The sequence below is a fragment of the Hermetia illucens genome, chromosome 1 (genome assembly GCF_905115235.1).
Source record: "Hermetia illucens chromosome 1, iHerIll2.2.curated.20191125, whole genome shotgun sequence".
NCBI lineage: Eukaryota > Metazoa > Arthropoda > Insecta > Diptera > Stratiomyidae > Hermetia > Hermetia illucens.
The window spans coordinates 41,444,517-41,456,189 of record NC_051849.1 but is presented as its reverse complement, the minus strand read 5'-3'; the positions used below and the strand labels follow the sequence as shown (position 1 = coordinate 41,456,189).

At 41.7% G+C, this 11,673-nt stretch overlaps 1 protein-coding gene across 1 annotated transcript; it reads right to left on the bottom strand.

Moving 5' to 3' along the window:
* Positions 1–3,603: 3,603 nt before the first annotated feature.
* LOC119647184 lies at positions 3,604–6,361 on the bottom strand. The gene is made up of 4 exons (XM_038047993.1): positions 6,046–6,361; positions 3,978–4,231; positions 3,814–3,924; positions 3,604–3,751 (listed from the first exon to the last, which is right to left on the bottom strand). The coding sequence occupies exons 1-4, from the start codon at positions 6,349–6,351 to the stop codon at positions 3,604–3,606; spliced, it is 819 nt and encodes a 272-aa protein (XP_037903921.1). The 5' UTR covers positions 6,352–6,361.
* Between the last annotated feature and the right edge of the window lie 5,312 nt (positions 6,362–11,673).

Genomic DNA, 11,673 nt, shown 5'->3' with positions numbered 1-11,673 from the left:
AAATTGCCTATCTTCATGAACAGATCAACAACCAAATATTGGCGAGTTGGAGGTCCTGCCAAATAAAGACAACATAAAAAAGCTGCCAAGCCACAGGATTTCGGTTTCCACTAAACTTGGTAGTATGATTCTAGAATGAAGTTAATTTCTAAAAAATAGAATAATATACTTTAACCTTATTTAGAATCCTAGATAGGTATGCGGACAGCTTTTTTTTTATTTTTTGGCTGAATAGTTCGTGGGCATGCGTCCATAAAAGAAATGATCACTTCGCAGTCCCATACGCTCTGGGCGTGTGCAGACAGAATTAATGAAACTAACTAGATTGAGGTCGACCAATGTGCGAGATCAGATAAAAAGGGTCACTTTCTAAACTTTTCGTCATTAGCAATTATCTAAGGGGATGCCACATTAGGCATTGTTTTTAATCTAGCCTTGGAAAAAGTGATTCCAAATATGCCAGTCGCAATATCCTCTACAGTACTCCCTGAAACCCCTTTTTCCCCTCTCCCCCCTAGGACTTCCCGAGATACTTGCACTCTTCCTTTACCGGCCTTCACCAAGTGCGTTTGCAGCGAACCCACTAGTCGACCATCTTGACGGGTGGTGATTGATTTTGAAAAAGATTTCAGCAGACTGCACAAGATGTGCATTTGGAATGCTCTAAGTAGGAGATATATTCCGAAGAAACTAACAGCTATAATTGGAGCGGCATATGATGGTGCAAAATTCGCGTGCTACATTAAGGTAGAAGAGGCCAAGCTTGCGTCTTGTCACCGATACTTTTTCTTTTCGTTATCGGTATTTCTAGCTTGGCTGTAGGACGTGGAGAGGTCCAATGGAGTATAGCATGTCATCTTTACCCCAAATGCTGGCTCCTTCGCGGAGTCATGAACTTTGGCTAAAGAGAGGCGAACAGATGGAAGATAAATACCAAAAAACCAACAAGCCCAAAGCTCTCAGACTAACTGGTTATAACGCACTCTTCCTATTTTCTTTAATGTACAGAACATTTAAGGCGTCATTGCTAGGCAGCTCAGTACCTACTTTCTCAAACCATGCTGTAATAAAATTGACGTTGCATCCATGTAAGCAATACGGAGACCTCCATAGTGGTGTTTTGATATTAGATAGAAGCGGTAGAATTGCAATTTTGGCTTGTGGAAACCGAGCCATCGAAAGCACAATTAATAGTCCAGACGATGGATACGCAGGAGCTAAGCTAGGCGAAATAAATGCCAAGCTTCACATTAATAGAATTCATACTATTTGTAAGAGTCGAACGACTTGTTGCAAGTGGCCACAATCCAATAATAATAGTTGGGGAGGTAACAATTAAAGTCTTGTGCCGAAGTTATTATCGATATGAGAACCGCCTTTAATCCTATGAAGTGCAGCAAAATAATTGACGTTTCAACCAAATTAAGCACTCCCAAATACCTGGTGCATATATTAATAGATTTCTCTGGGAGAGGCTATTGTGTTACGATTCAGACGACGAACCTAAAACATATCGAACAACCTGTAGTGCACAAAGATCGGTTTTCATCCTGTGGATAATAATGTGCGACGGAATTTTGAACTTACGGCTCCCCAAAGGGGTGAACATTATCGGTTTCGCCGATCGCCATCGGTGTGACTATTGTGGCATAATATATTAAGGAAGTCGAGATTTTTACACACGAGGCAATTTGGGTAATCAGATCGTGGTTAGAAGGCACTGGTCTGGCGTTCGAAGAGCGTGAAACCGAGGTAGTTCTCATTCTTAAACGAAGGAAGGAAACATCGACAAAGACTAGGGTTGGCGAACACACCATACATTCGTAAACAGCATGCAAATGTGTGAGAGTCATGACTGATAAAAAATTAAAGTTCAAACCAAATCTTGAAGCTCCTGGGGGGCCTAGGCATTGAAATAAAAAGCAATTAGGAGAAAAATTGCAACGCGTTTGGTACAATAGACCATTATGTGTGACAGTAGGCATGGACCCATCGACATCTTGACAAGCGAATGCCAAGGCGTGTATGACCTACCATATGGCTTCTCCTACCATACATATTTTCGGCAACTGGCTCTAGGTGAAGTTACTTTGGAATGGAGAAAATGACGAACTATTCATTTTAGAGTTTCTGCCCTTACAGAATTATTTCAGATGTCTAGAACTGGGTCAAACGAAGGCATGGATAAGTTTGCTAGGACCTAACCTAATTCCAAAGCGTTTATATCTTTGTCGTTTCGGGCGTTACAACTCCCCCCATATTGCCCGACATGCAGGACAATTCTATCCACATACTAGTTCGAAGTAGGATAATGAACTGGCGCCGACGCTTGTCACCCCAGCACTCGAATATGCTATACGAACAAGGGATACCAACACTAGCGGAATGCTACTCATTAAGTCGACACAAATGTTAGGGTACGCAAATAACATCATCATCACGCCTCGAAAGCTGAACGACGAAGAGGAACTTCTGCATACTTTTGACACTGGGAAAGAATTTGGACGACGCATCAATGAGGACAAAACGAAAATAATCATGCAATCAAGAAGTAAGTCACCAGCTCAGTTGGGCATCAACGTAGGGGACCTCAATATCGAAGTCGCGAATTCGTAGACAGCTTTATATATCTGGGTAGTAACCTGTCAAACGACGCCAATGAGACTGACGAGGTCAAGTGACGGATACAAATGGAAACATGTGCACAGAAGCTCCGCGTATACAAAACCATCATACGATCAGTGCTATGTTATGGGTGCGAAACCTGGACCCTAACCCAAGCCAACAAAAATTTGGTAAACACATTCGCAAGGAAAGCCCTTCGGGAAATTTTCGGAGCAGTTGGCGACCGTGATGGATGCTGCATCCGGTATAACCGTGAGCTGTATGAATTGTACGATAAGCTGGCAGTCTCGAAATTTGTTAAATTACAATGCCTCCAGGGAGCGGGGCATTTCCAACGATTGTATGACGATTGCTTGACTAACAAGGTTTTGAACGGATGACGTGTCGACGGAGCGAGACTACGAGAGAATGGCGGGAAAGCACAATATATATGGACGCTTAGTAACTACTATAATAATAATCGCTGGCGCAACAATCCATATTGGATCAGGGCCTTGAAGCTTGTTAGAGCACTTCATTCAAGACCGTAACGGTACACTACAGTAACACTGTAGGAGGCAATGTGGTCAGCATTGCGCTCGCCTGAGATTATTACCCTGATTTGACTCAGGTACTCATTCACAGCTGAGTCGTTTGGTATCCACTGTCACCAGTGAGATTTGAACCGCGACCTTCCGTACGACAGCCTTGTGCTCTAACCACTCAGCTATCCGGACACTGGATTTCCAAAATTGGAGGACGCAGTCACGGGATTGAGACAATTTTAGGACAACGATCCAGGCGGCCAGGGTTCGACCTCAGCCTGTAGTGTCAAGATGATGATGATTATGTTTTACAGATCATCTATAAAATAGTAGATGCAATTAGGTCATAAGATGCAACAAACCAAAAAGTATTAAAGTATTATCTCTTTCATTTGGCAGGACTGCATCTTTCGTTATGCCAATTAATTTATCTGGTACGTAATCAAAAGATGAATTACAATTTCGACAGATCGGATTGATTTTGTAGCACTAATTCCAAAACGCTAATTGGACATCTGCTTCTGTAAATTTCCTTGCAATCTCGCTTTTTGTGCCGAGCAGCCTTGTTGTATTCATCTTTCCAATGAGGTTGTGTTGGAATGCTAGAATTAAAATCACATCGACAGTCATCATTGCGTTACTGCATTTTCATGCTGCAAACTACCTAAACAATATCCGTATGATATCCTGTATCAAGGATTTCCCAGGTGGCAACAGGAAGTGCTTCACTTCACAAATTGTTCTTAAGATACAGCTCTTCACGTCCAAATCTATCCTGGAATTTATAGAAGTTTTGAATGCTTTTTGTATATTTAATAAATAATTTACTTATTCATTTGAGCTGCTTTTTTAATGGAATCGAATATTTCCCGTCTTTCTCGATAACCAGTGTGCGCCATCCATTCCTTATTGAGCGGGATCGTTTTCCGGAGCTGCTGGATACGATTCTTAGACGAGTACCAAAAATAGGGATCCTTGTAGCCTTCTCGCCAACTGTGAGATGCATCCTCAAGAGTTTCCTTATAACTGGGTTTCCTGTTCCACACCTTTTGATGTGAGTTATTTGACCAAGGATTATTGATCTGGAAGTATGACCCAATTTTGTGAATTATATGTATTGTGCTCCTCGTAGAAGTGAACAGGCGAATAGTGGACTGGGGTCATTCCCAGTTTTTTAGTTAGTTAGAAAATGAAAGATTGCCTTGGAAGATATTTTCCTTTTTACTGGTTAAAAGTATTTGGTAATCTATACATTTATAATAGCAGCAACGAATTCACCGACCCAAAATATTGCGAAGTGGCTCTTAGAAGGATTCAGAAAGGTTGGGCTTAAACATAGGAAAACGAGTAGCGGGAAACGACAGAAAAGTGATGATGATGGTAAAGTGATGGGATACTAGTACCCTTCGACACAAAAGCGCTGTTCCCAAGCGTACTGATGAAGGAAGTCCTACACTTGTACGACGAATGGATCAGGACACACGAAAACTCATACGAATGGAGGAAGAAGGCTAACCTGTATAAGAACTAACCTGGCCTACACGTGCATGAGTGAATCCTATTTCATATTCACGAATAAATTTTATAAAACAACTTCCGGGGCAGCAATGGGCAACTCCCTTCCACCGTTGCTATGCGAGATATTTATGGTGAACCTGGATAATGAACTCGAGGAGGCTGGAGCACTCTCGAGATTCTGGATCAAATACGTGGATGATGTATTAGCAATTATCAAAAGAGGAGAAGCAGGAACAACCCTCGAGAAATTCAACTGGGCACACAGCAACATCGACTCCACTATGTAGATCGAAAAGGAAGGGGAGATACTGTTCCTATACTTAAAAATAATCCGGGAAAGAGGGGATTTTGAATTCGACATCTTTAGGAAACCGAACCAGCCATACTATCACATACACCTCAAACCACGATTTCCATCATAAGATTGCGGCATACAACTTTATGATTTACAGGATGGCCACAATACCACTCAAAGAGAAGAGACGAAATAAAAAAATGAACTACATAGTGGAAACAACCAAGAAAAAGGGATACAACAGGAACCTCATCGAAAATCGGGATCGAAAAGAAACTACGCCAGGCCTCAAGACAAAAACTTTCAGCACTCTTCCAGGAGGTGAACACAGCACCTAGGCAATGGATAATATTAACCTACTCGGGTTGGACACAGAACATCAAAAGGCGGCAACATAAACGTGGATTCCGGGTTACCTCGACCAGCAGACGATACCAACTTAGGACCCGGTTACAATCAGTCAAGGACAAAAGAGTGTACGGAAAAAAAGCGGCATTTATAAGATTTCCTGCCCAGACTGGGACAAGATTTACGTAGGGCAAACAAAACGGCTAGACCATACCAGGGGGTTAGAACACTTCAGGGAGGCCGAATCCGCTAAAAATAATAATAACCCACACATAAGGTCTGCGATTGCCAGACATATAGAGCAGAGACACCATTTGTGGTTGGACAACGCCAATACTTTGAAGGAAGTAAACGACGTTAAGAGACTAGATTCCTGCCAGAGTCTCCACATCTCGAAAATTCCTCCCGAAAAAAGGCTAAACACGGACATGGTCAACAATTTTTCCACCTTGGTGGAACTTTTAGGATAGACTAGGAAAAGAATGGAAGCTTAATTAAGATATTATGTTAAAGGAATCATCTGCGATTAGTTGTGATTTGAACATATTTGCATGCACTCCCACTTTCTTATCTGGAATTTAAAACTTTGTTTTATAACACTTAGACTTCCTTGTTCCTTTTTATACTCCAAAGATCACTTTCGAAATAGGATGTGAATCGAAAATTAAGGTATAAAAACTACTACTAAAAAAGCATAGATTAACCAACATTCCTGAAATCCATCGATATTCTTACCGGAGGACCACTGCTGTTAATCTTCTTGGGCTTAGGCTTCCAGGCATCGAGGCTATCAGGCAATGGAACCATGTGATCAAGTTCATAAATCATTACTGTTCCAGTAGGACGGCCATCTAAAAGGTTCTTGGACATTGACACTGTGAACAGGATAGCCGCGTCTTTTGGAAAAACAACAAGTCGCTTAGTCCGTTTTGTAAGGAGATTAAAAGTCCCGTGGGTGCGGGTATAATTATGAGCTTCGACTCCCAAAGAGGAAAAAATTGTCACCACGGTGAAAATCAAAATTAAACTTGCAACGTACATGATTATTGTAATTTTGATCGGAATGAAGGTTCAGCAGTTGGATGCCCTATATGTTCGACGCAAAATTACATACGTCATCCAATTTATATGCACATATAATTACCATTTCAATGATAATAATATCAAATTACTACGTGCCCCAGACAGACTTTTGACGTTCGTGTTTACAAAAAGTGTGATAAAATTCATGATTCATTGAAAAATAAGAAAGTATGTGTGGATACTCCAAATTGTAATTCAATTTTACTTTTAAATCTAAGTACAAGATAAAAGATTCTAGATAATAGACCTTGTAGATATTACCAGATGGAAACAGTCACTCTTTATGAGCTATGAGTAGACTAACATAAAGGGACATATTATTGGAATCGACCAAGTTGTCCTGTCACTTTCCATTGGTATTTTAGCATAATGTGTAGATCAACAGGGCAGCTGGTATGGGAGACTCCATTTATTTTTATCTACGAACTTGGACGCCCCAGAAGCATTGAATACTTTTCGAATCAGCCTCTGCGATAGCATACTGAAACTAAAGCTACTAAAGAATCACCTACTTAGATAGGCGGATTAACTGGCCGAACTTAAGGTAACATCTGAAAATCAAAATTTCTTAGTTCATAGTAGAATATACTGACGTGTAAACAACAAATTTTAGCGTCGTTTTAGGATATTTACGTATATAAAGGATAGTCAAAGGAATCGTAGTGATATAAGTCATGGTAGTTATTAATAAAAATAACAATAAAAGAGAGATAAATGACTTTAGTCTGAATTTCTGTAGGTTAGCAGAGTGTCTCACGGGGTAGGTGAGTGAAGAGCAAGAACTTTGTGAACTATTACTATTTAGGAAGCTACCATCACACCCGGCAGTCGGGTATAAAATGCATCCCCAAACTGTACAAAAGAAAAAATTTACGGTCTGGTATGGACAACGGGCAGGAACCATTTGGCATGGTGACTGGTAAAGGACGACACTGTGTCGAAATTGGTAATCGGGAGGCGGCTCGACGTTTAAGCGTTACAATGGTCAGCAGCATGACTCCGCCTGCTGCAGCTGTTTCACCACAATCTGTGGCGACTACTTCAGCAAGTTTCCGTAGGTAGCGTATGAAGTGGACTAAAGAGATGTACCTCTTTATCATCAGCTCCTACTAGATAATAAGAATGGTGGGGGCAGATAAAAGATTTTATCACAATTCGTGACCGTAACTTGATGTCGTTGGGGAAACTGGTGACAAGGGTCAATAGGGGCTGTGGCGACAGTATTAACATCACTACGACGCAATGCAGGTAACAGTTATAGTACTAGCTGAAACATTCTTCTTCACCGTCAGGCTGAAGTCTCCTTTGAGGCTCGGGGTGAATTACGAAAAGCCTGCATAGAATTTTTTGAAATGTATCTTTTGTATAGACCAGGCATTCCCAGGCTCTGTGTATCCCCAGCAAGTTCGGGAATTTTACCTTAAATCAATGATGCGATTGCGTATCGACTGTGTGTTGATATGCCACTAGTGGTACTCCAGTTGCTTATGTATTGTGGTGCAATTGCGACTGTCAGGTTGCGCAGTCAGAAGAATCAGGTTTGTATTATTTGTTTGGGTGACCTAAGATATTGATCATGGCAAATTCGTCTGGACTGTCGGCTCACTAAGGCAAGACGTTGTTAGGCTGATTCAAATTAGCACTATCAATGCTCCAGCAGATGGGAGAAGTGCATAGTTTAGGGGTTATACCGGAACTATGCCATTGCTAGTGAGACGCCCTAAGTTGAAAGTCTGGACACACTAAAGCGAAAATTTTCTGCTGTATACTTTCGATTGCGATGGCGAAAGTCACTCCAGTATTCAGAGTACTATATACCTGAGGTACTAGAGAAATTTTCTCAAATCACTCACCGAATCCCACCTGATACTCCAAACACAGTTTTCGATGACGGAAACAAAAGAATATTTGCGAAGACTTGATGGTCATGGGTCCATCAAGTAGAGGGGACTACCATGGAAGACCGCCATGCTGTACTATAGACAATTCACCAGTATACACAGTTGCGTAGTATAAACCTGATGTTTAATCGACCGAAGGAAATTGCCTCTAAAGGTACGATCCCATATACGCTGCGCGACACTATATTCATCACAACTGCTTCCTATATTCCTATATTGCGCTAGCGCGGCAGCCAATTGCAAACAACTACATATTTTGACATTTTAACAGCTGGAAACAAACCAAAACAGAAAAAATCGTGGCCAAAAAGACTATACACATGAGGTTAAACTTGTCAAAAAAAAAGTAAGATAAAAAATGAATCATCCGGTTTGAGGCCGAGCCAAGATCGCAGTCCGTTCTGCCAAAATGTTAATGCATTGTGTATTGTGTTTCTATAGAACTTGCGTGTGTGCGAATCCATGTAACTAGGCAACCAGCTATAAACAACCAACACATACATAAAGAAATACAACACGAAATTGATAAACTGTCATTTCAATAATATGCGGGTCGCCGACTTTTATGATTGCGCAGAACGCAACTGGGATCCTAACTGAGAAGCCCCGCCTACCGGACGCTGTATTCTTTGAAATGACACGCGACACTGCAAAATATTCCATGCCAGGCAACTCAACCGATCGCCTCGCGTGGCTGAATGTCCTGCTTCGCTGGTGTGTATTCCGTGTGTGGATTCTGCCTACAAACCCGTATAAAGATATTTTGGCAAGCAGACAGACAGACAACAGACAGTCACGGAGGGGTGGTATATCACCTTGTCAATGTTATGGTACCAACGCTATAGAATTCATCTCGAATGATGCAACAGTGTTTGGCAATCAAACATTGCCAACATGCTAAGTGCGATCTAACACACATTTGCCGTTTCTTGATCTGGATGCAGTCATGAGAATTTCAAATCCCCATACAGCGTATTAAGTAAATCCCCATCCAGCATATTAACGCTTCGTTTTTTCCGCCGGCCTTTTGGTTGTTTAGACCAATCATGACGAGTGAATTTTCGTTAGTGCGAATTACGAAACCATACCATCGAAGATGACAAGTTCTCCACCATATTGATCGCTGATATCTTCATTTTGGAAGTCATCAAGGCATGTCACGCCACTAGTCCAATACAACATCTTTGTCTCCATTAACGAAAGATGCCGATCACTGTCCTTTATAGTCGGTTAACACTCAGATATAGTGGGTAACAGGGTTGACGATATTGCGGTAAACTTTAGATTTGAGATGTCCGTTGACCCGTCGATAACATAGGTTGACTTGTTTAACACCACAGCCACCCCGAGTCAAACTTCACCCTTGAGCGCCTGGAGCAATGGACGCATGCGTCCGCTAAAGCTTCCTCATAAGCCCGTGTAATCGTCCGTTCAATTCCTTTAGGGATCTGCTGGATTCCGAACGCACTCCAAGCTCCAACAGCTTATGCCATCCCCCGGTAAGTCGGTGTACCGTCCTTGAATACATTGGAGGTCGTTGAGGCATGCTTGGATACCGCACGTCTATTGGTGGTTACACACTGCGATACCCAAGACTTGTCAAAACTCATCTTTCTCTCTCGAACCGTCCTCAGTTAAATCGCGCTATTGGTCCAGCATATTCGCACTAAAGCGTAATAGTAATCTAGCACTTGAGGACTTGAGCTGTTATGCGAGGCCTCAGGACATCCGCCTATTGCATCATGGCCCGCAAACCATAGTGAATACAGCGTTTCCCGGTGCCACCTCGTGGAGGTTTCCCTTTGGCCATTTTGACGTTGTTTCAGTCGACAGAGTTGTTACCCCGTCTGCCTCCTCACGAGTCAATGACAATGGTGAAATGATAGTGTCTTATGAGAATCTAGTCAATTTGCGGTTTGCTGTTCCTACTATAAAAGGCAGGCCATTAAAAAGCCTACCACAATAGCCTTTCATTTGACTATAATGTAGATAATCATCCTCACTAGGATATCCAAGTGATTTATAGTGGGTTGATCCCGTGATATCTTGCTCCCGGAGTCATGCGTCTATGGATTTTCTGCCATCAGTGGGAATCGACACAGTTATTTCTTATGAACCGATCTACTCGCCTTTTCAGTCCTTTCAGTAGAAACATCGAAGTTGCCTCAAGTGAGTTAATCTTTTTTCTTCAGGGTTTTCTAAGCTTTTTGTACCAATTGCAGCCCATAACTGAATCGGACTTTAGAGCGGAGGAGCGCCCTTTTCGTTGTCCTCTGCCGAATTGGGATTTCACTGCTATGTTGAACTGGGACAGCTCTCTTCAAAGCTTCTTTTAAACTAGTTTTTACGTTCTTTGTTGTTTTCTTAATTTTGGAAATGAATTTAATGCGGCTCCTAGAGATCGCGACTTGCGACTTTAGCAATATTTTCTACATCGTCCAGTTTTCTTCAAACGGTTTGGTCTGAGGTGGGGGCATGGCAGTATCAAATTGATGGGACTCTCGTCCCAGAGTGTAATATCGTCAAGTACCCGCTATCTCTGAAAGAATTGGTCAAGCCGAGGGAGGTGATCATGAATTTTCTCCTGGTCGTTGTTGAAGATCTGCAGCTTGGTCCCTACCAGTTATTATAATAATCTGGATCTACTCATGCTTATTTTAGAACTTTAGCAAATATAATCGGGATTAGGACCATATCCTACTATTATCCCTATGTTTTCAATCTTGACATATTGGATCGCTTTTACAACCGTTCCACTGGAAACGTTGTCCTGATCGTATGGAAAATAAGCGGAACACCAAATAATCTCCATCTACTTGGCTACTTTTTATGGTTAATTTTACCAATATGTGCTACAATTCTCTGCTCCCAGCTGAGGTTATTTTGGATACCAAGTTGATTCAAGACTTCAGTAGTATCACAATCCTGATCTGGAAGGCAGAAAAAGCCCTTATTGAACGATGGTGACTTAGTGACCATCTTCAGGGTTAGTTAAGCACCCTCACACATATTCCAAGAGGCTCGCACCACTCCCTATCGTAACCTGATAGATTGGTATCGTCATGCAGGATCCATTTATCGGCTCCGAGGCTCTTAATAGATTTAACATAGTTGTGATCGGTTGAACCTTCTTCTGCCTCAGACGATAATTTTGCGTGCATTTTTTGCCGAATCAAGTGATGTGGTGTGTCAAACGAGAAGTGTCGCCCAGTACTTTTCGAAACAGATCTGATATTTGTCATCAGGTGAAAAGTAGAGCAATGAGGGTTTCGTAAGTAGCAAATTAAAGCAAAAGAAAACTCTCTCAGAAATTGAAAAATCTGATCTTAATCTTAATTGACATAGGTGAGACGAATTGGAAAGATTATTTATACACACA

Excerpts from the sequence above, each read along its gene's own strand:
- LOC119647184 (XM_038047993.1), bottom strand. The coding sequence starts at position 6,351 with ATGTACGTTGCAAGTTTAATTTTGATTTTCACCGTGGTGACAATTTTT. Across the intron at positions 4,232-6,045 it reads TTAACAGCAGTGGTCCTCCG|ATCAATAATCCTTGGTCAAA; the intron begins GTAAGAATATCG and ends TCATACTTCCAG. Across the intron at positions 3,752-3,813 it reads ATCATACGGATATTGTTTAG|CATTCCAACACAACCTCATT; the intron begins GTAGTTTGCAGC and ends TTTTAATTCTAG.